This window comes from Rissa tridactyla, chromosome 1, assembly GCF_028500815.1.
Source record: "Rissa tridactyla isolate bRisTri1 chromosome 1, bRisTri1.patW.cur.20221130, whole genome shotgun sequence".
NCBI classification, from domain to species: domain Eukaryota; kingdom Metazoa; phylum Chordata; class Aves; order Charadriiformes; family Laridae; genus Rissa; species Rissa tridactyla.
Window position 1 is genome coordinate 163,393,075 of NC_071466.1, and position 25,217 is coordinate 163,418,291.

General features: G+C 49.7%; 1 protein-coding gene across 1 annotated transcript in view; it reads left to right on the plus strand.

Moving 5' to 3' along the window:
- Positions 1 to 7,442: 7,442 nt before the first annotated feature.
- CACNA1I (calcium voltage-gated channel subunit alpha1 I) overlaps positions 7,443 to 25,217 on the plus strand; it is a 166,634-nt gene continuing 148,859 nt past the window's right edge. Inside the window, exon 1 of the mRNA XM_054205974.1 lies at positions 7,443 to 7,723. Within this exon, the coding sequence (XP_054061949.1) occupies positions 7,443 to 7,723 (281 nt within the window). The remainder of the gene's footprint in view (positions 7,724 to 25,217) is intronic.

Genomic DNA, 25,217 nt, shown 5'->3' on the forward strand with positions numbered 1-25,217 from the left:
ATGTAACTCTTGTTGCTCCCCAAATGCCTTAGCATCGCATCGCCTTTAGGTGTGGTCCTTCCTCTCTCACTTCTCCCCACCTCCCTTTCCAACCCGGAGAATCTCCTCTCTAGACGTGAGCGCTGGTGGGGGTCAGGACAAAGTCTGGAGGTGGGGCGGGGGATGCTTGTGCAGGGATGGGAAGTGGCATCCAGTGCTGTGCTGTGACAGGGAGCAGGGGGTCTCCTGGGGTCTCCCCGCTCCTTGTATGCTGCTGTTTTCCTACACCTGCTCGCTGCAACAGGTCCTGAAGGGACACTGGGTTGGGCTGGGCACTGAGACCAGGACAAAAGGGGCAGAGAGGCTGGTCCAGGAAGGATGGCGTGAAAGAGCAGAGCTCCTCGCTGCCGGCTTAACCTGGGTCGGGGCGACCAGCCTGGCCACAGCCCCGGGCTGCTCTTTTCCATCCACTCTCAGTGCAGGTGCAAGGCTGGCAGCCCTCATGGTGGGCAGGAGCTGCAGCTCCGTTCCCCCAGTGTGGGCTTCTCCAGGAGGCAAAAATCAAGGTATTTGCACGTTTTTGCCTCTCCTGCAAGCGCTTCGTATTCTGGCTCAAGGGCTGAGAGTGTGAGAGCAGCCCCAAAGCCGTTGTTGCTGGGAGCCTGTGGGACCACTATCTTCATCATCCTCATCAGACCCATCTTAGTTGACATCATCATTGCTGATCTGGAGGAGGGAGTAAACAGCATGTTAATGACTTTCCCGGATGATGATAAAACTGGTTTTTTGCCTGCTGGTGGGGACGTAGAAAAATAACAGAACGGAAGCTAGTGAGGTCAGAAAGACGGGCAGAAAATAACATAATGAGATTCATCTTAGGAAAAATGCAAGCTAATGCGTCTGGGGGCAATGTAATGTGAAATATGCGGTCTGAGGACCTGGTGAGGGGCGGGGAGGGGCCGGCATACGCCAGGAGACCGAGGTGTGACGGTAGATGGCATATCAGACATGGGCTTGCAGCGTGACGGGGCCAGCAACAGAGACATCAGGATGGCAGCCCGCCTCTGCGGCCGGCCCAGGCGCCAGCCCTGCGGGAAAGCGGCGCTTGGCACATCATTATCGGCAGAACATTGGTAGGCGAGAGGCGGGCTTCAGCGCGGAGCTGCACGGAATGACCACGGGGCTAGGGAGATTAATTTATGAGCAAGGATTAAGCGCTAAAGATGTGTAGCTTGGCTAAGCGGTGGTTTTAAGTGAGAGGACATGACAGGAATCCATGCACTGAAAGGTGCCCGAGGAGGAGGCATCCCTGCAAGTCGTGCAGACCAAAGGGGGTCGCAGGGAACGAGGGGAGCAAGTTGGAAAGGGGAAACCCTGGCTCTGGGGCAGAACCTCCCCATAGATGGGTCTGTTAGAATGCGGAGTCAGCCCCCAAAGGAGATTTTTGGGTGCCTGTTTATTTGCAACACCAAAATTTAAAATGTTTTGTTGAAAGTAAGCGTGAGTATTCTCTGGGGAGCAATGGGGTAAGGGTGAGGTCTTCAGTAGCCCCAACCTCTGGGTCCCAAACAACCCACATAGTCAAGGCCAGGTGATGATTTTCCATGGGGAAAATTCCTTCGCCTCCGTATCTCCTCAACCCAAAGTGACCATGTTGCTCCTGTGCCTTTTCTTCTCTCATCCTTTACCTTTTCCCCATCTCTCTGGCAACTTTTTTACTGGTCTTTACATCATCTCCTTCAGGCCTGGACAAAGGCTTTTTAGCAGCATAAGCAGATCCCTACTTTGCTGTGCCAGGGATGGGGACCGGAGGCACGGCCAGGACGGGGCTGTCCCAGCCATGTGAGGGGGCAGCAATGTGGTAGACATCAGCTGTGATGATAAGGGTGGGAGAGTCCAGGAGATCTGGGCTTGCTCTTCCTACAGCTGCGAGGTGCCACCTGCGGTACGGGTTGAAGGCAGGGTATTGCCGAGGCTTCAGGACAGATAGTTTGCTTATCTTTATTTCGTCCTGTGCTGACCACACTGCTCTTTCCCCTGCTCGGCAGGATGGGGGAATTTTTTCTGCTTCCTGTCCTGAGCAGGAGGAGGGGTCCAAAATCGCCAGGGTGGAAAGGGGGAGGCTGTCAAGCTCCTGAGCAAGTCTGGCAGAGGTTAATAATGTGTGCAGAGATAAGGCAGAGCAATCATCCAGCGTGTGGATGAAAGGCAATGGTTCGTGGGCATTTGACCAGGTGGGGCGGCCAGGAGACCCTGGCCCTGGTGCAGGCCACCGATGGCATGTTTCAGGGGTCGGTGGCCACACCGGCACCTGCGAGAGATGGATTTGGGCACCGTTTGAAATGCGCTCTGTGGGGTTCTGCCACGTCCCCTTGCATTAGGAGGCGCTGAGATGATGGAGATGTAAAAGCTCCGCTTTCAAATTAGTTGCTAATAAAAGTGACCCTGTTCCTTACCCGATACCCATACACCTCCACGCACACACAGGCAGAGGAGAACAGGCGCTGCCTCACATGAACAGGCAGAGAAACATGCCGATGCCAGATGAACATAAACACAGAGGGAGCCGCGTACCGCTAATTATATTGTAGCACTGCAAACGCTCAAAATGTGAAACCTGCATGACTAACACATCCCCACAGCCAGACGCGTGCATCAAAGATAACACACAACCGGCGCTTGCCGTTTATAGCAACAAACAAACGCGGGCTCACAACCGTGTGCAACAGGCCACCCCGGGAGGCACACGCGCACAGGCAGCTACCGAATGGGGTCACCCGCACGCATCCATAAATATGCCACGCAGCCAGAGACATCCTTAAATAAGTCCGAGTTGGTGTGAAGCCGGCCGGGAGAGCCGTGCCCCAAGATGCTTGTCAACTTTCTGACGGACCTTTGGAGGTGATACCTAAATACGTGTGTCGCAGGTGCTGCTCCAGTTGACAGGGCCATGTCGCCCTGCCCTGTGATGCCAGCTGGAGGTTGTCATTTTTGTCCCTCTTCTGCGAGGGTGTTGCAGGGGCGTTGGCGGGATGGAGTGGCTGCCACGCTTCTGAGTAACAGGTGGAGGATCGCGATGGGTGATCTGTAAAGGACTTGCGTCCCCTCAGGATGAGAGATGCTGTGTACACGTAAGGCTGCTCTTAAAGGTGATATACTCTGTGCTTTCATCTTGGCTGCGGGCCCCTGGCATTGCCCGTGCGAGCAGTGTGCAGGGAGCAAGGGATGGCCCGGGGGCAGCGTGCGCTGGTGAGGAACATGGCATAAAGGATGGTGGTGGGGAAGGTGAACTCCTCGAATGCTCCTGCGGGAGGGACGACATCCCACTGGGCTCTGGGTGGATTTCCTCCAGCACTGGGGTGGTGCTCTGGGGACCTCTCTCTGGTATTTCCCTCTCTTGTCTGGCTGTAAAAGGCTCTTTCACCGGCAAGATGTAATAGTCTCTCCTATCTTGTCTGCACCCTAGAGGTTTTCAGGAAAGGTCTGCATGAGCATTGCACAGGTCCCATCAGCCCTCCCTCACCCACAGTCCCTGAGGGCCCCTCTCTGTGGTGGGAAAAGGGGTGGCGAGGAGCCAGGAGGCTGCTTCAGATGAGGAGTGATGCCTACGGGACACCTTGGGCTGGCTCGCTCATGGCACTGTGGTCAGCTGTGGCGTGCCTGGCAGGTTGTGGCATTAACAGCCCCAGGGTGCCAGTCGCAGCCCTGGAGGGCAACGTGTCTCAGCAGAGACCCCTCTGAGCTGGTCAGTGACGTTGGCCTTTGAGGACAGACGGCCCCAGTCTGAAGTGCTTCCTCTGAATCGTGACATCTCCTCTTTTTTCTCCCGAGCAATCTCCCCTGCTCATTACGTCCACTGCCATTTCAGAACATCCTTCCCTCTCCTTCCCCAGCGGAGTGATGAGACCCGCCGTCCGGCAGGACCAGGTGCTTTCTCCTAAGTGGGGAAAGGCTGAGCCAGAGGCTGGCAGCTTGTCCCCTGCCTGCCAAGTCAGTGAACTCCCTGCCAGCACACGTGTCCGGGGTAGGTGTGTGTGCCAGATGCAGGACCGGCAGGGGCTCGGCTTGGGATGGCGGTGCTTTTAAATGGCCCTCGGGGATGGATGGTGAATGAAAGAGACATGCAGGCTTGAGAGCTGGCTCCAGGGAAGGCTTTGGTGCAGGCTGTGCAGGGCGAGGAGCAGGATCAGCTGCCAGCCCACAAATATCTCCCCTTCCCCTGGGAGGGAAGTGCCGCAGGTGTAGCATCGCTCCTCCAGCGGTATGCGACTTTTGCAGGGAGATGTTTTCATGCATTTGGGGGACGTTTGGCCCAAAAAGGAAAGTCAGGGGTGGGGAGGATTTGATTTTTATTGATGGGTCTGACCTGCCACCACCAGTTGGGAAGAGACTTGCCTGAGCAAAAGGCTGAGTGGGAAAAACGTGCATCTGGCCACCCTGTGACCATCTAATTGTCCTCTTGTATTGCCCTGGTCACAGTAAGCAGCGCTTGCACAAAGAGGAGGGAGGTTAGAGGCATCCCAAAGGCAAGTTCTGAGGCCTGATAATCCTGTCTGGTCTTATTGGTATTTTAGCTGGGTATGAACACTCTCTTTTGATGCATGGTTTTCCATGCGTGCATACGTGTGCGTGTGCCAAACTCACTCCACTTCGTCATTTTGATTTAAATAGGATCTCTCCTGGGTTGAAATATTATAGCAAGCTCACTCCAACCAAGTTACACAGCAATACTGCAGCGTGGGAAGGCCAATAATTGCAATCGCGGAGAAAATATCAGCATTCCATAAGTTGCATCCTGGCCAAAATAGTGGAAATATCTGATTCCAACCTCCCCATCTGAGCCAGTAGTGGTAAGAACCTTGGATCTGTCTCCAGCAGGAAAACTACTCCCTTCGCCTTTGAAGTTGAGACAGTAGGACTGGCTCTGCGTAGAGAGCTCCAAAGTGCCCCACTGCTTGGGTTTTTCCTCTCCGTCTTTCAACGTGATATCCTGCTTGATGTAGGAAATACACCGTGATCAGAGCCTCGGGGACGGTTTTGGTGGCAGAATGGGATTTAATCTCAAGAAGGAAAGGGGTATTAGTCACATCTCCAGTGGGGCAGCTGTCATTCAAGGGCTGTATTTAGCCTCAGGACTCCCAAAGGAGTTCACCTGTCTCTGTGTCCATATGATCTTTAATGAGTCACTGTGGGCTGCACAAATTGGAGCGATAAACAGCCCGTGATGCAGCCACTGCCTGATTTGTGCACATGTGTTTGATATGGGCAGGGCTGCATCCCAGAGTCCCAGGTGCATCTGGCAGTGGTGGGATGGAGAAGAGGCCCTGCACGTTTGCTTGGAGGGAAAGCAGGGAAATGCTGATGAGTTTGTTTCTCACATTCCTTTGCTCTGTTGCATTGTTAATTATGAAGCTTTCTACGTTGCAGTTTGGAATTGTCATGCCCTCGTCGGCGTGGATGCTCTGAGCACTGTAATAAGTCATTCCTCCTGGCTCTCCCTGCTAACCTTTTTCCTCCGTGTTGTTAATGGGAAAGAAGCTGGGCTCAGCCACTGCATGTTAATGGCCTGCAAGGGAGCCAGATCAGAGCAGGCGACGGGGAGCTGGTGGGAATAGGGAACGGAAAAGGTGGTACAAGGAGTCGCATGAGTGCTCAGAGTGAAAAACCTGGTGAAAGTGAAAACAGAGGTGCTGGATGGTGGGAAGGATGTGCTGACATTTTTGTCACAGAGGTTAACAAATTATGAACAGCATCCCAAAGCCAGTCAGGAGACACAGTACCTGTTTCTTTCCAATAGCTGCAGGCCTTTGGGGTAATGAATTCAAAGAGTCTTCGTGCTATTCCCCTGAGGGACGCTATGTCTGCTTTCTAAACCTCTGAGCTTGCTGCTCTTTGTTCTGACAAATACCAAGCCTCCAAGAACAAGCAACGCTTTGGATCAAAGTGCCAGTTGGAAGCAGGGGGCTGAAAGAACAGGGTGGATAGGCAGAGCTTGCAGGCTCTTAATCGGCGATAACGGGGGACAGCAGCTCAAGGTGGAAAGGTTGGCCAGACCTGGCAGATGAGTGCTGCGGAGAGCACTGGGGATGATGGATCCAGCAGTGTGGGCATCAAAGGGGTCTTGGGCTGAAACATCAAGGATGCAGCATGCCAAGGCAGAGCAGCATCAGCAGCGATGTGCGTGGGCTGTGTGATCCTGAAGTGAAGGGGATTGGGAGGATAACCTAAGGCCAGGATGTGAGGAGACAAGGTCTATGCCGTGGATGTTGGTGACAGACACATCCTTTCCTGCTGCTGATCGGCCCCTTCTGTGTTGTGGTGTGTCTGAGGGCTCTTGTGTGGCTTTTAAACCTGTACTGGTAGCACGGGCACTCCAGACACTTGAGCATGCCAACAAGGTGAAGGGAGGAAAGCTCCCATCAGGCTACCATCAGGCAGTCCTTGGGCAAGCTCTTTTTCCTAAGAGGATCACTCTGATATTTAATGGATGCTATTTGGCTTTGCATTTTCTCAGAACAAGGACACCGTTACCTGCACCCAGCCAGCAAAGTGATGCTCTTTAGCAAAAACACGTTGCTCTGCAGTACTTGGGTGCCACCGAGCGTGAGATCTGTTCTTCTGTTCTTCCTGCACCCACCTACACTCTCTGACCATTCTGCTTAGCGGAATAACTTTTGCAACCTGTCTTCATGGTACTTCCACTCCCCACGCCAAAGGAGAGCTCCGCAAGCTCCAGTAAAGGGTGCTTAACATTTAATCCCACTTCCAGTTTGCGTTACAGCTCCCCGTTTGAATGAGCGACTGTTCTGTATGGGTTTGACATGCATTTGCCAGCGTCGGTCTGAAGGAGCCTGCCCAACGAGTGGGGTGGCAGGAGGCCAGCCCAGCGTGTCCCTGGGTGGGAGAGGGGATGCCTGGGGCAGCAGAGCTGAGCCTGGGGTCGGCACGACTGCCTGAGGGGCTGCGAGGGCAGGGTGGCTGTGTCGTGTCAGGATGGGTCCGCACCGCTCCAAAGCGCAGCGCTCCGTTAGGGTGCTCAGGCTGTCTCCAGAAGGCTTGGCACCATCACCTGAGATGCTGCAGCAGCGCGCCGGGGGGGTCTCAGGGGCTACAGGGATGATTTAAATAGTTGGTGATGGAGAGGATTATCCAGAAGAGTCTTGGTGGAGAAAGGGACTGGCAGAAAAGAGAAATATTGGCCGAAGCTGTCCCTCTCCCACTGCTGGCATAGAGAAACAGCCATGCTGCACCGGTGGGGCTAAAACGGAGAGTTTTGCTTAAAATTGCTCCAGCACAAAGTGCGACTGCAGTTTATCAGTGTTAGTGCCATCAGTGCTGCGGCTCTCCCCTGCTCCAGACTCCCCGGGAGAGCATGGGCGTGCTGTGCTCCTGCTGCTGATTCCTCACGTGGGTTTCATTTCTCTTTCTCCTCTCCTCTCCAGGGGTTCTCGCTTGCAGCTGGCATGGCAGAGTACCTCCCCCAGCCTCCCTCCACCTGGCCCGCGGGCCCGCAGCCCCCTCACGCCTCCACCGTCTGCCCGCTGGAGCCCATGGATCTGGGGGTCTCGGAGCAGCAAATGCCACCGGAGCAGCCGCCGTCCTCCCCGGAGCTGGGTGAGGATGAGGAAGTCACCTCCCCACCGGATCCTGATGTCCCTTACCCCGACCTGGCCCCGGTTGTCTTCTTCTGCTTGAAGCAGACCACCAGCCCGCGGAGCTGGTGCATCAAAATGGTGTGCAACCCATATCCTTTCCAAGCTGCCCCTTCGCCCTCCCCGGCCCTCGCTCCCTCCTGCCTCATCCCTCCCCTCTCCCTGCCCTCCCGGGGCACCTGGCAGGTAAGGAATGAAGTTTCCTACATATTTAACGAACTGCTTTGTCCCTCACTCGCCTTTAAACAGAACCTGGGCTGCTTTAGTGCGTGATCAAAAGAAGCTGATTATGAAAGAGGGGACTTCAGAGAGAGCTGCTGACACAGGGGGGTGGGTGAGGGGAGAGGGGAGGGGTGAGGAGGGGTATTTTAGAAAGGCCCGTTCTTCCCCTTCCCGGCTCCTTTTTCGCCTCTGGCCTGGGACAGAGCGGGGTTACTACCCCAGGAGCTTGTTGGCAGGCTGCCACAAATGGCAGAGGTGTCTCCTTCCTCTGAGTGTACAGGCTTTAGTGAGAGCTCATCTTGCCCTTGGTGGGGGAACCACTACTCCTGGACCTTGACTGCAAGGACACCTAGGTGACCCCTTGCCTTTCCAGCAGGCACATGTCCTACCGATGCCTTGCCGTGATGCCTATGCAGGAATGTATGGGAAAATCTGTTCTGAGTTTGATGCCGAGCCTCATACACCCTGGGGGAGACCTCTGGGATGTGAACGTGTCCTTCCTTTGTTTGGGGTGTCAGCAATCACATGTGTGTGTCACTGTTCTCTCTCAGTGCCTTGTTTGTAAGGTGGCCCCTGCAACCCATGAGTGCAAACGGTGACCACCTGCACAACTCATTAGCACGGGGGCTGGTAGGAAGCAATGGCCTCTGTGGCTCTTGAGCCTGACGCGCTACAAAAAACAGGTGGAAGGCACTTGCTGCTCTGTGGACTGTGGGGCCCTTCAGATGGGGAGGAAGCGGAGGAGATGATGAATCATCAGCAAGGTTGGTCTACAGTTTTACTTGAACCTTTTTCTGTCCAGAAATCTCAAGTGATGGCTCTTTCTCCCTGGAAGTTTCCTAGTTCCTATTTTGGTGGATAGTATCTATACGGATGCTTGTTATGGTTTTGATGCATTGGCTTCTAGATTAAATCTGAGTGTCCAGGCACACAGCAGAGACTTGCAAAATGTTTCTAAGAGCCTTTTCATCTACAAGAGGTGAAGTCTTGAGGTTCTGTAAGCAGTAACAGATGACCTTAGATGGCTGATGGATCTACAGATTTGTTTCCATTTCAAATGTAGGAAAAGGTTTCGGTTTCAGCTCTGAGCTCATGTCTTAAAGTTCAGAAGCTCTTAAAAAGGTGCTGCGGTCTCAAGCACAGGTTATGACTGAGACCTTGTTGGAGGTTTAGATTTTCTGCTTTCCTTTCTACTGGCTGCTCCTTAAAATTTTAAAACTTCATATTGAATTATGCATGGCTTTTCAATCACTGTGTGTCTGCACTAGTTATTATGTCCTGGGAATCTTGTCCCAGCATGCGGTGGCCTCAGAGTAAAGCATGAAAGATTTGTGTCTCAATGCAAAGGCTGGACTCAGAAAATTAGAGAAGGGAAATAGCCTGGATTTGGAATGAAGATTTGCTCTTGAATGGGGGAAGGAGGTTGTGGGGAAAGAAGAGAAGTGCCTGTTTTTATTTCTGGCTAAAATGTCAGTCAAAACAGTCCTTCCAGTCTGGCGTATAGCAAGGAGCTTGTCTTAAGGTGTTGGAGCTGTGTTGTTCAAGGAGTTTGGCACTATATGCCCATTTCAGTGTTTAAATGTTACTTTTCTTTTAACCTTCAGACACGCATGGTATTTGACTCTGGAAAGGATTTTTTCATAGCAGAAGCTGTAGAAGGAAGGAAAAAGCTTTGTGCAATCACCTGTTGATGCCATTACACCTGGGTGTGAAGAACAATGGTGGGGCTGCTGGGAAACTTTTGAAAGGGTTATTTCAGACCTGTGATTTCAGCTCGGCTGTGTGAAGTTAAGAGACTATTTGAAAAGCAGAGACTGAGTGGAGAAGATTCATCCCCTCCTTTGATTTTTTTTCCCCCCCACTCCTGTGGTCCTCATTTTGAATGGATCGTGCAGTAAGTAGTTCCCATAATTTTTTTTCAAGTGAGGAATTGTTTCTGCACCCTGAAGGTTTCTTGCAGGCAATCATATGTTCTTGGCATCGCACTTTTTTTTTTTTTGATAGCGCCATAGAAATAGTACGATTCCATGGCCGGGTGGCAGCTCGCGTATTGTGATCTCATCCCTGGCTGGGAACGAGCCCCTTTGTCAGGGATGCTTCTGTGAAAGTCAAATTGTGTCTTCTAAGAATTTATATGCTTGCCTGCTTTTCCTGCTCTTTCCCTGTCTGAAACTTTTCATCCGTTATGTTGGGCTGTTGGGCCTCCAGCGCTCTTGTGCCCAGCAGGGACGAGCTGAGTCACTGTCACAGGGTGACACCTGGCCTTTCCTGAAGATTCAGCGAAAAAGATGGAGCATTAATTAAAAGTCTGTTAATCTTCTAATTGACTTTCTACTAGGCCAAAGCTTCACGGTTGTTGTTACGGAAGTACTGTCAATGAGACTTAAAATGGAAGTTCTGATCGTTAAGGACGATGTAGCAATTTTTGAAAGCGCAAGGTCATTAACCACCAAACTTCAATTTAGGTAATTGCATTCTACCTACTTAAATCCCCCTCCCCTGAAGATTATTTTTCTTCCCACGAGCAGTCCTGCAATTTTGTTATGTGCTATTAAACAACTGCCATATTCCTTTGCTGCAGTGCAGTAAGAGGAGGAAGAATCACATCCCTGCTTTAAAATCACTTCTGGATGCATATTAGTGTATAAATGTGTAATGCTGCTATTGCAAAAATTGTAGACCCTAACTCCTTTTTAAGATAGGGACTACATTCCATGTGAAACTGTGGCGTTTGTCCCCAAAGGGAGTATTTACTGTGCTTTTTGCCATTGTGCTGTATGGTGAAAAGGAGCCTGATGCTTTGGAGTTAGGTGATTACACGTTTCTGGGGTGGCTTTACATACGGTGCGAATGAATGCTAGAATTGCCTTAGTTTATTGGTGAGCAGATAATTTTTTTTTTTTAAATCCTGATTAGCCCTGTTAGATACAGGTAACCGCTGTGTGATCAGCTGGGGACACAATGCAACGCACACCTGGGAAGTGTTTTGGGAAGGAATCTGGCGTGCGCGATGCAACACGTGAGCAACCCGCCAAACGCTTTGTTTAGGTCGATTTCTGTTTTGATGAACAGGCAGAAGGCTGGGTGCAGACCATGGGGCTGTTGCAGCTACAATGTTAACGCAGTCAATATTTGAGATATGGTTATGCGAGAGGCTGTAAGACTTTTTATTTTTTTTCCCTTTTATAAAACCTAAAGTCCATGTCAAATAGGATTTCGGTTCGAGCTCAGAGGGGAAATAGGGTGAAAAGTGTGAAAACATGTTTCCAAAACAACGGTGTAGCATCCACCTTATGAATTTATAAAGTGTTTGGGACTAAATAAAGGGCATGCCACATGGCGCCTTACAAATGGATCCTGATGCACTTTGCAAATTATGAGAAGATTATGAGAGAGATGCCTGGATGTCTGCATCGCTGTTGGACTTCTTGGGGTTCCATAAAGACCTCACACTTCATCCATCCCTGGGGTCAAGCGCAATAGATTTGGTTTGTCCTTTGAGCCTTTCTTTAAAAGAGAAACTCTTTCCAGGAGGCCCAGACCTCCCTTTGCTGTTAAATCTATAATATTGACTTGACAGGGAGAGAAAGAGTGAGGGGTGCCATTAAAAAAATCAATTCTGAAACTGTAGCAGTAACGAGAGAGGCTCTGCAGTTCACCACTCCGTCATTTTCTTGCTTTTTTGATATATACCAGCCCCTTCCCTCATTTGTGAAGTGTGTTGGCCATTTGGGCTTCTGTTTTACTCTCGGGCAGTTAAATGTTGCACTTCCAGTTGATTTCAGTGGTGTAGGAGCAGCGAGTCAGGTCCCAGTTGTGCAAAGGCTTATATACTCACTTAATATTTAGTACCGGGAGGTGTGTTTTATAGGGTATAGAGCAGGGTGGCTTCTCGACGCTAGTATGACTGCTCGTGTATACTGAGGAGCTGCCTTGTAGCTCATTAGCTTTAAAGATCCTACAAGAATGGGCTTTGCCATCGTACTTGTCCCTGAAAGTCCTACCACACTTCTGAGGGTACCTTTCCTGTAACTTGTACTGACGATTGTATTGGCTTGGGCTGTGTGCTTGGTGCACAAGGAAACAGGACTGGCCTTGGGCGTATTGATGGGGAACTGGGAAAACCTATGGGTTTATTCCCTGCCTGGTGCCACAGGTATACTCAGTTGGCTCGTACATGAGTGATAGGATGGTTGTCGATGACAATAGTGGTGTTCCGTGCTGGCATTGCGCTATGGGAGCGGAGTGGAGAGTCAAATGCTGGAGGAGCAAAGAAAATGATTTGTGTGTGGATCGGTTATTGGTAACTTCTCTTGGTGACATTGAGCAGGTGATGCCGCGGTGCATGGGGACCCTGTGCTGCCAAAACCAAAGCTTTTCAGGTGACACACGTGGCCAAGAGGCCAACAAATCTTTTGCTCATTAATAAGTTTTGGGTGAGTAGGTGTGTTATATGTTACACCCTGGTTAAATACCTGTTTGGGCAATTTGGTTTTGTGTGAGTGAAGTATTATGTGCCGATTCCGTAGTATGTTGTACTTGTTTCTGCCTTAAGCTGTTGCCTTGTGTACCGTTAAACCCTGGATGCAATCTTCATAACAACTGGATGTAGTTAATGAATAAGAAAACACCAGCTGCATATTTATTGTGAGTCTTGTAATAGTTGATGTCTGTCTTAAGTCCTGAGCTCCTGTAATCTTCTGATGAGGTTTACTTTTCTTTATACATGTGTACATTTACTTATGTGTGTATGTACATACATAAATTAAAAAAAGAAAGGTTCTTGCCTCTAGTAGGTAGAGAAAACTTGGAAATGTCACCAGAAGGTATAATAATACATCAAAAATTGAGTGGCTTATGAATTTTAAGCAGCATTCATCATTCTTGAGTGCCTAGGGATCATGGCTTTCCACTCTTGGGGTCAGCAGTAGCAGCTTTTATGTGCATACCTGGAAAACACTAAAATGCATATATTACTCCTGCTCCTTGGTTTTAAAGACAGATCTCTCCTGTCTCTCTTTGCAAATCTAGCTCAGAAGACAAGGGAAGAGTCTGACACTTATTTGAGGACTTGTGATAGCTTTGTATCATTCTAGGTAATCAGGCAGATGTTGCCGCTGTGCCCTTAGGAACGGACTGATTTCTGTTGATTACACAGCTCTGTAGACCTCCTTCCAGCCAACAAATATAACTGTATACCCAAGATCCAACAAACGCAAGACGATTTTTTGTGTGTGTAAGAGGTTATCTAACCTCTCTGTAGTCCACGCCGTACTCAATCAACTTTACAGTCGCTCCTGTTGCATGGGAAACTGAGCCGATCCAGAGCTCTCCAGTGTACACGAGGTGTTGGTGGCGTTGGTGTTCCCCTGGGCAAGTGCCAAATGCTTTTCAAGTTTCAAAAGGGGGCAAGCCTGTGTTAGATCCTGCTGGGTTTTCCGCCACTCTGCCAAGCTCCCTACCAGTGGAATGACATTTGCTATTAGCAAATAAGGGTGACTCTTAATAAGCCAATTGTCCATAAACTTGATTAATATTTGAAGGCAATGCATGCACCAGGTCAACATGGCAATCTCCCCAGGACCAATCTATCCTCTACTACTCTCCTTCCCTTTTGCGTTAACAATATGAGCTTTAAAAGCAGTTGTTTCTGATGCTTGTGAAGTGACCCTTCATTTCCTTGTTAATTCTTCTCTTGGGAAGATGGCCGGGCTTCACCCCATCTAACTCTACCTGTCTGAAAACCAGCCATCCAGGCTCTTTCCACAGATATTTGACAGACTGCCATCTGTAGCAGGAAATTCGGCGTGCTTAACTTAACTCCTCCCTTCAGAGGGCAAAGTCGCTCTCTGGAGGTGCCTATTTTTTCTTCTTTACTAAAAAGGGAGTTTCTGGATAGCGGGCTGCAGGGATTGCCGGTTAGCATCCTGGGCTGCCTTTAGGGTTGCTGTGCTGTTTGGGTCCCCAGATGCTATGGAGGGAGGCAAAGGGGAATGCAGTCTGAACACTTTAATGAAAAACTGCAGTTTTCTGGGGGGAGGGAAAGGCATGCCGTCTGCCCGGACCCTGGATTGGGGAAAAAGTAGTTCTGTAAATTCCAGCTTCTTTCCTGATAGAAATCCTCTTTCCTGCTTGTGGCTGGTAGGCAGAGGCGGGCGGCAGGAGCAGCAGGATAGCGCTCAGGACCTGCGCAAGTAGTTGGGAAGGAAGCTGCCTCTGCAAAACTAGAGATGAGGGAATGTCGTTCGTGTGGGTCGCTTGATGTGTGAGTTTGCGATGGCAAGTTTAGCGGGATCATTTGCACAGTCAGACGTGGTGTAAATGGAATTTAAACTCGCACATTGTCATTAGCGGCACACAAGGGATGGATATGTTTGAAGGGGATTTGCATGCTTGCGATCTGGAAGAAATTGGCTGGGTTGGGTGTACGCGAGATGTACGCAATTCCAGGCAAGTGGGCAGATGTAAAGCGATGAGGTCTAAATTTGGCTGGCTTGCAAGCTGGCCCTGTATATCTAAGCACGAATGCTGAGGCAGGATATCTCACTGTCTCCCATCCCTTTTGCTTATTCTCTGGAGGGTTTTTTTTTATAATGAGAATCAAAGACCACAGTTTAGAAATGAAGCAGGCACAAACAAAACCAGAGCTCTGACTGTCTGAAGCTTTAATGTCCATAGGGTCTGACAAAATCAGACATAAGGCTAAAAAACTTCTTAGAGCATCCCTGCTGACTTCATGTGAAGCTCTGAGCATTTTCCCTGTTACTGAAGGATAGATGCCTACTGCCGGAGGACGGGCTAAGTGCAAAATATCGAGAGGAGACTGTGGTTTAGGAGAGCGGTAATTTTTTTTTTCCTGTGTGTACGTCGTAGTACCCAGTTTCACCAGTACATGCCAAGAGTAATAAAAGACCTGCTAATGCTCCATGCCCTGGGGCTTCAGGAAAGTGGGCCTAGGAATCTTACTGCAACAGCTTTTTACTAGGTATCCTGGTATGTTCCCTGGATTTCTGGTCAATGAATGTGGAAGGTGTGGGGAAGCAGGTGGGAAGTGAGTAGAAGATGAAAGTCACATCCTTGTCTGCTCTAAATCAGTGTTGTTCTGCTACACCTAGTGAAAACAGACCTATTTGCACCAGCTGTTGCCCTTCAGGCTGTGTTGGGAAGATGGGTCTGGTCTTGTTATATAGTACAGTGTTATCCAGTGCCGACAGCGCGGTTTGTGCCAGCCCGGGGGGAGCCTGGTAGTGTCAGGCCAGAGGAGAGGGAGGATGCGCTGTGCCCAGTGTGGGGATGGCAGCAGTGCCTGTTGTGGGGGACCTCCCCGTCCCCCCGCAAAGTGCATTGCTGAAAGCAAACAAATGCTGAAAAACCCTTCTGGAGCATATTGTGTTTATTCACTGGAATATATTTTGCCTTGGAGATGAGAACCATTTGCTCTCTGAAAAATGGTCATTTTGCCTTTTTTTCAGCCTTCATGAACACTGGAGCAGGGCGTGTGAGGGAGCCGGAGGGGGTTCTTGGAGAAATAGAGAGGGCACTAAAAATACTCATTTTGAGTTTAAGACCTATAAAATACTCTGACCAGACCTCTAATTGCATGTTCTGTCATAACAATGTGAATTAAATAATGCAATTAAACACTAACAAATTGACCAGCTGCTTATTTGAGGACTTGACACTCTTCCCACCCCGGAGCATGGGGAAGGGCCTGCAGCCAGCTGAATTTGCTGTGTGTTGTGAGTGTAATACCTGACAGGAGCTTCTTCAGGTGGAGAATTGTTAACAGAGTTGCAGCTCTCTTGCAGCAAATGGCCTGCAGCTGGCCCCAGGGTGGTTAAGAGGAAAGACTGTGTGGAAAAACTTGGCCCATTTCAGACCTATGGAGAGAACAGGAGCAAAGAGTCTGCCAAGCCGTCAGCCTCTAAGCTGGGAAGATCTTTATAGTCCTGGAGAGATGCTGTCTTTGGAATATGAAGGTGTAGGAAGGCCGCAGCCCAGTGTGAGGTGGACCAGGCTCAACTTGCGCCCACTTCTGTCTGTGCTCACTTTGCCCACTGGTTCTGGTTGGCCCAGCACACCTTGGCCAGACCCTTCCCTGAGTTCTTCACGCATCTCCATGCCGCTGCTTCTCCTGTGCTTCACTGCCTGCCGTGGGGCAGGGGTGAAGGAGGTCCCGTTTGAAGCGTGCTCCTCTGAAATGGGGTTTGCAGCCTTTCGCTGGTGGCGGCAGAGGGAGGAGGGCTGAGCAGTGGTGGGAAGCGCCACCAGGCTGTTAAAAGGGATGGATCTGGTTGGCGGGTTGGACTTGCCCTGCTCCGGGTTGCTGCTGCTCCCTGGGCCATGGGTTTACACTGTGCTGCCTCATGTCAGCTGTGCTCCTCCATCAGGGAGGTAACGGAGCACCTAGACGGCTGCTCTGGGCTCTGCTGCTGAAACAAGCAGGGATCTTTTCAGGAAAAGCTTTGGAGGAGAGGACAGGCTAGCCAAGGGGGATATTTTTTATTCTGGCAGGAGAGGACAGCAGAGTTGAGACCAGCAGCTAGGGAAGGAGGCTGAGACAGTGGGGCTGAGGTGAACAAGGAAGGCAGATGAGAATGTGGTTGGACTTGTAAAAGAAGAGATGAAGTGTGATTACAAAGATGTAAGACAAACTGATGGGGAGCGATAAGTGGAGGTTATCTAGGTTGGGAACAGCGACTCTGGCACCAAGCTGAAAACCCCTGCTGAGTTTTGCAGGCATCTCAACTAATCCTTGTAATCAATGGTATCAAAGGTAGCTGATAGATCTGAGAGAATCAGCATGAGCGCTTCATCTTTATTGACTGCTATCAAGGACCAGTGAAGTGAGTAAGGAGGTGGTGTGATGGTGGTGTAACCCTCCTGCTGGAAAGCCTGCATAGCTGTTTGGAAGGGTTGGTGGGGCTAGAGCTTGAGTGCAGTGCTGTGGCTGTAATAGCTTTTGCCTGCCCAGCCCTGACCGCAAGGTCAGCGGATGGGGGTGGAGATGGAGAGCTTAGTCTGATGTTCCTGCCTGAAGGTTGCCCATGCCTGCCTCCCTTTTCTCCAGCTTTCTCCCTGCCTGTTGCATCAGGGGAGGGGAGCAACTCCCTCAGGCGGGACGGGGGATGCACAGAGCTGTGATGTGGGTGACCATCTGTCCCCCGAGACAATGGTGCCATTTCCACTTACGTACTGCAACTCATGCCGGAGGAAAGAGAAATCTGTCCTCGCTAATGATACAAAACCCCACTCTTTGCTTATCCTTTCTTCCTTTAGTTTTCTCTCCCCCGGTCTCCCCTCATCATCGCCTACTGTGCTCAAGTCTATAAAAGCTGCTGTCGCTCCCCCTCCTCGAGTGTGACTTGGAGCTGTCGAGTCCCCGCAACTCCTCCAGCAGCCCCTCCTGTGACTAGCCACCCTGTCTCTCCCCTCTCCTTTCTCCATCTGTGGCAGTCTGTCATTTTTCCCTCTCCTTTTCTTTTTTTTTTTTTTTTTCTTCCCTCACTGTCATTCCTGGGTTTTCCTGCTAGCTGCCTGTCTCCGTTGATTGCTGCCGCCCTTGAATTGGCTCTTTCTGTAGAGTGCCCTTAGTCAGTATTGCGGACAACAGGCTTCCTGGGGAAAATGGTCAGGAGCTAAAGGGAAGGTCTGAAGGTAGGATTTAAGCAGCGGACGTAATCATTGGCTTAGAAGCAGGGAAAAGGCCAGGGCTCTGCAGAGATGTGTAGAGCTTACTTGGGAAAAGAGTGGGTTTCCCCTGTCTGTGGGTACCCACAGCCGAGGGACAGTACAGGGCTATGGGAGGGCAGGAAAGGGGGACAGAGTGAGGAATCAAGGTGAGGAGTGAGGGTGATGGGAAATTAGGTGGTCTTGATGAGAGGCAAGGCTGGGTGGATGGAAGGGTGGTGATATCTGAAGTGGTGACCCAAGCTTCGTGGCTGCGGCAGGGTGGGATTGTTGCCTCTTCACCCTCCTCATCCTCACAGGATGCTTCCGTCCCCATCTAGAGCGTTATTCCCTGCCTAGGTAAGCACCTGTCTCCCTGTGCCCTCCAATGTGCAAGTGGCATCCCTGACATCCTCATCCTGAGCTGTCAGCGTGCCTGAGTGCTGTGCTGATTCCAGTAGGACTGTGACGGATGGTAGAGTAGAAGGGGTGCGCCCACCCTGGGAGCAGGAACAAGGTCCTGTTCTGTGGGACAGGGTGCTAGCAGGTGGGCATCCCCTGGACCACCTCAGGTGGGATTTGCAGCTGGCCCTGGTTCCCTCTGGGAGGTACCCAGCTCCCTGCTGATCCTTGCTCACCAGAGCTGGCTCTTGCAGGCAGACACAGACAGATGTGAGCTCAGTATGCTGGCTGGGAGCTGTGCAGCCGTGGTCTCCTGGCTCTGTGCCCCAGCTTGGAAGCTGGGCAAGGTTCTCAAGGGTTCGCTTACAGAAGTTGAACCAAGCCTGCTGCCTCGGCCTTGTTCCTGACCCCCAAACCTTTGCCAGAGTTGTTCCATCTTTACTTTAATAACTTGGTTTTGTTTATCGCTGCCTCTCCAGAGCAGCATAAATGCTGAAATACCACAAGGGCTTTCAGGTTGCTTGTAGCTTAAAGTAACTGGATGTCTTGAGAGGCAGAGTGAACCAAATGTGCCTCTTGTGGGATTTCAGTTCTAAAGAGTCACGGATGAAAAGGGCTAACATCAGTATGAATTCATCCAGGAGAAAGCTGCTGAATCCAGTGCTTGTAATGCTAGCTATGAGACTTGCCTCAACAGGCAAGAAGGAGGGAAGGAATGGAAAGAAAACACATGGTAAAATATTAACCTCCCTGTGGAAACAGGCAGTTTGTAGCAAACAGCAGCTGTTCTGTTTCATGGCGTGGAAGAGGCAGGAGCTCAATATTTGAGGGTGGAGAAATATTTTCTTCCATGCAGAGATTGGTAGTCTTTCAAGTCAGACATCCAAAATCTCTGCTTGCCTTCCAAGCCCTGCTTGTTATTTGGGAGCACACTAAAACACCGTGAAGGTGTACTTGGCAAATCTGCCTTGCCCCATCATTCACACACCCCAAAAGGATGCTTCCTACATTACCTGTACCCTGTACCTTGCTTCTCAGCCAAGAACTTGGCACTCTAGTGTGGCAATAAGTCCCCCTATGAATACAATGTCCTTATTTTCTACAAAATACATTACAGATCACTTACCAGCCAGCCCGCAGGCATTGTTGACAAGCATTGTTATGAATAATTAAGCTAAAACATAATCGAGAAAAATATGCTTTGTGATGTATAACAATTTTTATGTCACTGTCTTTGTTCGCATATTTACCAACTCGTGATGTAATTTTTGCTTTGAGTAAGTCTTCTGGTTTTATGGGTGAATCTGGCAGGCTCTGCTTTGTCCACGTGCGAGATCCAGGCCAGGCCTTGAAAGTGTTTGTGTCCTAAGTGAGTTATATTAAAAAAGACATGCTCATAGAAGTGCAACAGTAATAATATATTGCCTTTGTGGTACCGCCTGATGTTCAGTGCTGCTGGCCAACTGTGATATTTCTTAATGAGGGATGTTATTTTTTTCCTCAAGGCAATTGTTTTTTGCTTGCTTTTTTTCTTTCCCTGTGGCTCCTTCCTGATTCATTTCCTTGATGGAGTAGGATCCTTCCCTGCTTTGGAGTTTACTCCTCTCTTCTCCGTGCTTGTTGACCCACTGTATAGAAGGCTCTGTGCTGGCAACTGCTCTTGTCTTGCTATCTAGAGCCCTCTTTGAAAATGGGATTTTAGTGACTGGAGGGGGCCCTAGACGGTAGCCCACTTGTTTTATACAGGAAAAGCCTTTGGAGGCAGCAGTCTTCTCACTGTTTCCTTGTAGCATTTTTTTTTTCTCCCATACTACAGCTTCCAGTTTCTATTTCTTACAGGTTGACCCTGTTGTCTTTCCCTACAGGGATGACCTCCTGATAATGCATGTTTTCTTCCTTGCTGGGCGTGGAGTAATGTTTTTTCCTTCGTCTCCTGCGCAGCTGGACCTCTGAATTCACACAGCTCATATGAGGGCCATGCACACTGACTGACTTTTCATTATTACATAAGGTGGTAACATGGTTTTCTAAAGCTGACCAACTTTTTCCCATTGTAACACTTTTTTTTTTTTTTTATCTCTTAATGAAATTCTAATTTGAGGTCTGGGAGACAGAGACCAGGCAAAAAGCCTGGGAGGAAAACAGGTCTAGAGGGTCAGGGAGCCAACAAGCAGCTGAGGTGGAAGACTTGTCCACCAGATCTACCCACCAGAGAGGAGGGACTGGGTAGCAATGGCATGAGCGAGCAACCTGGAGAGGGCACCGGGTGGACTGTGGAAGGCTAACGGAGGGGCAGGTAACTGGGGTGGGAGGGGAGAGGATCTGGATGGGAAGAAGCTGTCTGAGAAGGCACAGGCTGGGGCAGTGAGCCTGAGGGGAGGTGGCTGGCGGGGCTGGAGGACCCAGGCTACAGTGAGAAGGGGTGAGATGGGAGCATCACATGTAGGGCTGGTGGGGTGAAGTGATCTCCCTGCCCCGGAGCCTGCATGCTGCAGTTCTGCTTATTTCTGTTGCCCTGCTGTCAGCAAACGTCTGTAAGACCCATTGGCTAAATAGGCGTCACATCACTGTCTTCACTGAATGCTATCTCGTCCCGTGGATGCAGGAGTCCTATGGAAAAAAGAAAGTCTAAGTATGCAGTGAAAGATTGTGTTGTAAAGACAGTGTGGAGAGGGAGAAACTGAGGTTCCGCATTCATCCTTAATTCTGTCTTAATTTCTTGGATTGAGTCATATCAAAACAAACTCTCCTGAGTATATTCAAAGCATGTGGTTGTTCCCTCTATCCCCCTCCCAATGGCAGCTGCTAATTAATCTCTGGTTGGATGGGTTGTTACAGGATGAGCAAAAGAGGTCTCAGAGGCTACCCTGCTGCCCACTGCGACAGCAGTGTTTGAGAGCATCCAGCAACAAGTGCTAGTCAAAACACCCTCTTGAATGCTTCTGTACAGACAAAACAATTTTTTTGTGTGTTTTTGCAACTCTTGATGTTCAACTTAGTTTTCCACCATAGAAAATTAATAATGTAGTCATACCTGCTATGGAAGTTTCAGCTCAAGCTGCCAGTCAGATAAACTCTAATCAAATGAGGCTGAGTGTTGAGAGGGAGAAGAGTTTGGGGTAGGATTAATTAAAATTAGTGTTATCAGTGTAGCTGCATACAGCCTTCAACCATGTAGTTCAGCTCTCACTGAAGCCTCAAGTTTCCCCTACAATACAATAATTAACAATTAAAGTAGGTACTTTAAAAAAAAAAAGCAAACAACAAAAACCTTCCTCCATAACCTGGGATTTTTTTCAAAGCACAGAATTAATTGCATCCTTCCACAGTATCTTTGAGGTGCTGTTATTTCTTTAAAATGCATTTCCAGCATATTGTGATATGTCACACATCCTTTAAATATCCAATAGCTTTTTAACTTTTAAAAATCTATTTCACACTTAGTGGCATGCCTGTAATGCATTTTTCTGGAATGTGTGGCAGATGTCTGGGGAAACTGTGTTTTCTCCCATATGGGGGTTATTTTACTGAAAAACGAAATAGGATTGGCACTTCATTTGATTTCCCTGAGCTGTCACATCAGGGATTCTCTGGCTGGGTGCGAGACATGAATCCAGATCATAGGTAGACTGCAGAAAGCAAAATGCTCTTCCTTCCCTGCTTGAAGGGGAACTTCCCATGGAAGAACATCCTTCAAGGGCTGCAAGTTGGGGGAGAACAGGCTGGGGAGGTCTGCGATAGGATGTCATGCTCTGGGAGTTTTCAGCATGCTCTGGAGATACAGCAGTAGCATTAAGGGTGTACTTAGACCCTCCTCTATGAGGAGGAGGAACGTGGCGGCTTTGAGGTTACTCAAACCTTCATGGAACTCCTGACACTTGTGACCCAGGTTCCTGGGTCCTATGACTTCAGTGTTGGATGTTACTGAATTTGACTCCTAGCAGAAGTCATAAATGCCAGGGCTGTGGTCATTTTGGGTGTTTCAGGACACGATTGCATGGCTGTAGTTTAGGGACAGAAGGGAATCTGTCATTGCTCTGTTGGCCAAGGATACCTGTGTTCACAGGGGCCTGATCTGTGTTTCTGTTTTGACTCCTCTTCCTCTCTAGCCTGTTTGAATCTGGCCTCCTGTCCCTTTGTCCTTGTGCTACGGTGAATCATGTCCCTGTATTTTCTCTCTCTTCTGTTCCTCATAGACAGGGAGACAGGCTGAGCACCGTGCTTGGGGCAAGCCCCCTCTGTCCTTTCCCCTGCCACATCAGAGGGAGAGGCAGGGGAAGAAGGTAGAGCAGAGGAACTGCTGCAAGCCCCTGAAGCTAGTGCCCATGCCAACATCTCCCCTTTGCTGAGACAAACATAGTGGAGATAAATACCAGGTGTCTCTGGAAGAGTAGTTAAATGCACTGACAGTCCCTGTTTTGTCATGTTGGGATAGCTGAGTCTTTCTTCCAGCTTTATGTTTCAAAAGATTGCCTGTGGCACTTGGCCCACCCCTTTTCTTGCACTCAGCCTGGGAGATACGTTCCTAAGTTTCTGGGCGATTAAAAATGCCCAATGCTTATTTGGCTGTGGTAGCAGCCAGCGTGTCCTCGCTGCTGGTATGTGTGGGCACGGGCATGCTGCTGTCGAGGCATTTCTGGGCAGAGTTTCCGAGCGATGGAAGAGCATAGCCCCGGGGGAAGCTGACACCAAGGGCATTGCAGCCGGGAAAGCAGGGAGGTGCTGGATATCACCTGAAATAAGATGTGAGCTGCTGCATGAAGGTGAGGGGATGGGCGGCTGAATGACCCGGATGTTCCCCACCAGACAGAGGACGTCTGTGGTCCCATCAGTTGGAAGCAAAGGTGTCAGGTTAGACAGCTCTATCAGGAGAGCACGAAAGTGATTATTTCCTTCCCTGGCTGCTTGACTTCTCTGGGCACTTCTTGAGTGCGATTTAAGCAGATTAGTGTCATGCACTTGAGACTTTGTCTTGTACCTATGGCATTTCCCATTCTTGTGTGCGTGTGTGGAGGATTTCCTCATCCATTGCTGTGACACCTCACCCCACCGGACACAGGGTTATTCTTTTCTGATGATTAACGTTTTCATGGGTCTTGGGCAGCTTTTCAGGAACACAAAGAGAAATTCCCAATAGAGAATCCGATGAAAAGCCTTTACTGTCTGGATTTAACAGTTACACCTGGGATTACTTCGTCTCGCTGAATGACCCCTTCTGAGACCCTGCTGCTTCCCCCAAACAGCAGTGAAGCTTTGTATTTGTAGGTTTATCTCTGCACCCCTTCCCCACCAACTGTGCTGCTTATGCTTGGTGCCCTCAGGCACTCAGCTATGTGCTTGTGTTTGGAAGTTCTGCGGAGGCCTCAAATGCACTGTCACAAGACTGTTATGTCTCAATCTTCTCTCCCTTGTGGCCCCCTCCCCGCCCCAACATATGCACACTGAGATGTGGTCCGGGAGATAACTCTCATGGAGCCAGTGTGGCTCTCAGTGAAAACATGTGTGCAAGCAGCAGTCAGACCATCAACATGCACTGAGAATTGGGCAGAAGAAAGTATCGTAAAAAAGCATAGGAACTGTTACTGCAATGTATATATCGCTTTTCATATTATTAACTCTCTATGTTGATGATACATACACAATGAATACATTTGACTAATAGCAATACGACATAATAAATTGATACAAATACGACATAATAAATCACCTAAATGAGTTCTTTATTACTCTGATTTATATGCGTCTGTATAAATCAGAGGTGTACTTGCCATTCTCTTACTGTCCCTGAACGATACAGCAGGATTAGAAGATATTTGCATTGATGAGGCTTAGGTAAATATTTGACCTACTGCAATTATCCCTAGGAGATACTTGCTGTACCTTCCCCTGTGCACCTGTCTGGGTGATGCCAGAGGGATACAGGGAAAAGGGAGGCCCTTCCACTGGTGTTTAAAATCCTGAGGGGACCAAAAAGCTTTTGACTGGAAGGTGAAGATTTAAACTTGGTGTTCCTGTTCAAGGTGTAGGGTGAAGACTGTGGAGCTGTGGAAGAATAGATCGTGGTGGAGAAAACTTAGTGGGCTGCTGTATTTTGGGCCAGCTGGTGGCCACTGATGGGGGAGGGTAGTGACTGAAGTGCATCAGGCAGTGAAAATCATCAGGCTCCCAAATGTGGCTCAGGTGTGTTGGGATCCTGGTGTAAACCACCAGTGCAAGGAACTGTGTGTTGATGGTGGGAGTGGAGCCCTCCCAACCCTTCCTGAGCACCACCCTGTAGTCTGGCATATTGGAGCAGTCAGTGAGGGATGCGAGTGGTGATTTGGTTGAAAAGTGAGATGTGCTACAGGGACTGGAGTTTGTAGCCAGGAAATGGTCTTGTGGGCTGGTGGTGGGAAGGCCCTGTTTTGGCAGAGGTGGGCATGGGGCTGCCCTTGCCTGCTGGCTGCATGCAAGGTGGGCTGAGCCTCCAAAGATGCTGGGCTTAGTGCAGGTCAATGCTCAAGTGCTTGAGCCATATCTGCTGTGGCTAATAAATTGGCACTGCTCCATTGACTTCCAGAGCTCTGCTTGTTAACCCTGGTTCAGGGCCTCTTGGGTTTCTCAAACTGAGGTATAAATCTTAGAAGAGGGGACAAGCTCTTTCTTGCAAGACTTTGGCCACCTTTCTTGTTTTGGTCAGGCTGAATATACCATAACAGACGGCCTTTGTCTGTGCTGTTTTCATGCTTCTGTTCGAACCAGGCACTTACTAAAACAACATGAAATCTGAGCTGGCAAGTTGGGTTTGTGTTTCAGCTTCACTTGGTTTGTGCTTTTTTCGGATTTATTCTCCTTTCCCCAAAATGCTCGTACCTCCCACCCCGTCCCCCAGACAGGGAGGCAGCTGTTGAGTTGTCACTTCTCTGCGTTCAGGAAGGCCCAGTGGGAAGAAGAGACAAAGCAGAACATCTTCTGCCTTCTCCTCTGGCTGCAGGTGGGGAGCTGAGCTCCCGGAGGAGCCTATGCTCAGCTGCTGCCTGTGAATTGGCGGGACACTGCTCTGGGGATGTTCATGCGGTGGGTGTTGCTGGAGAGAAAGAGGGGGAAGGTTTGAGAGAAGAGGTGACAGCAAGCCTGAGCGTTGTGGAGTTTCACAGTTCAGATGCTTCACTGGTCCTCTGTGTACCTGTCCATCTGAGGCAGAATCACTAGGCAGGACCTCCTGGCATGGCTGGGCAGGCTGGAGCATGGAGAAGGTGTGGGAAAGAGGACCTGGGGAATAAGATGAGGCAGTGCATTACTGCTCCTAGGAGC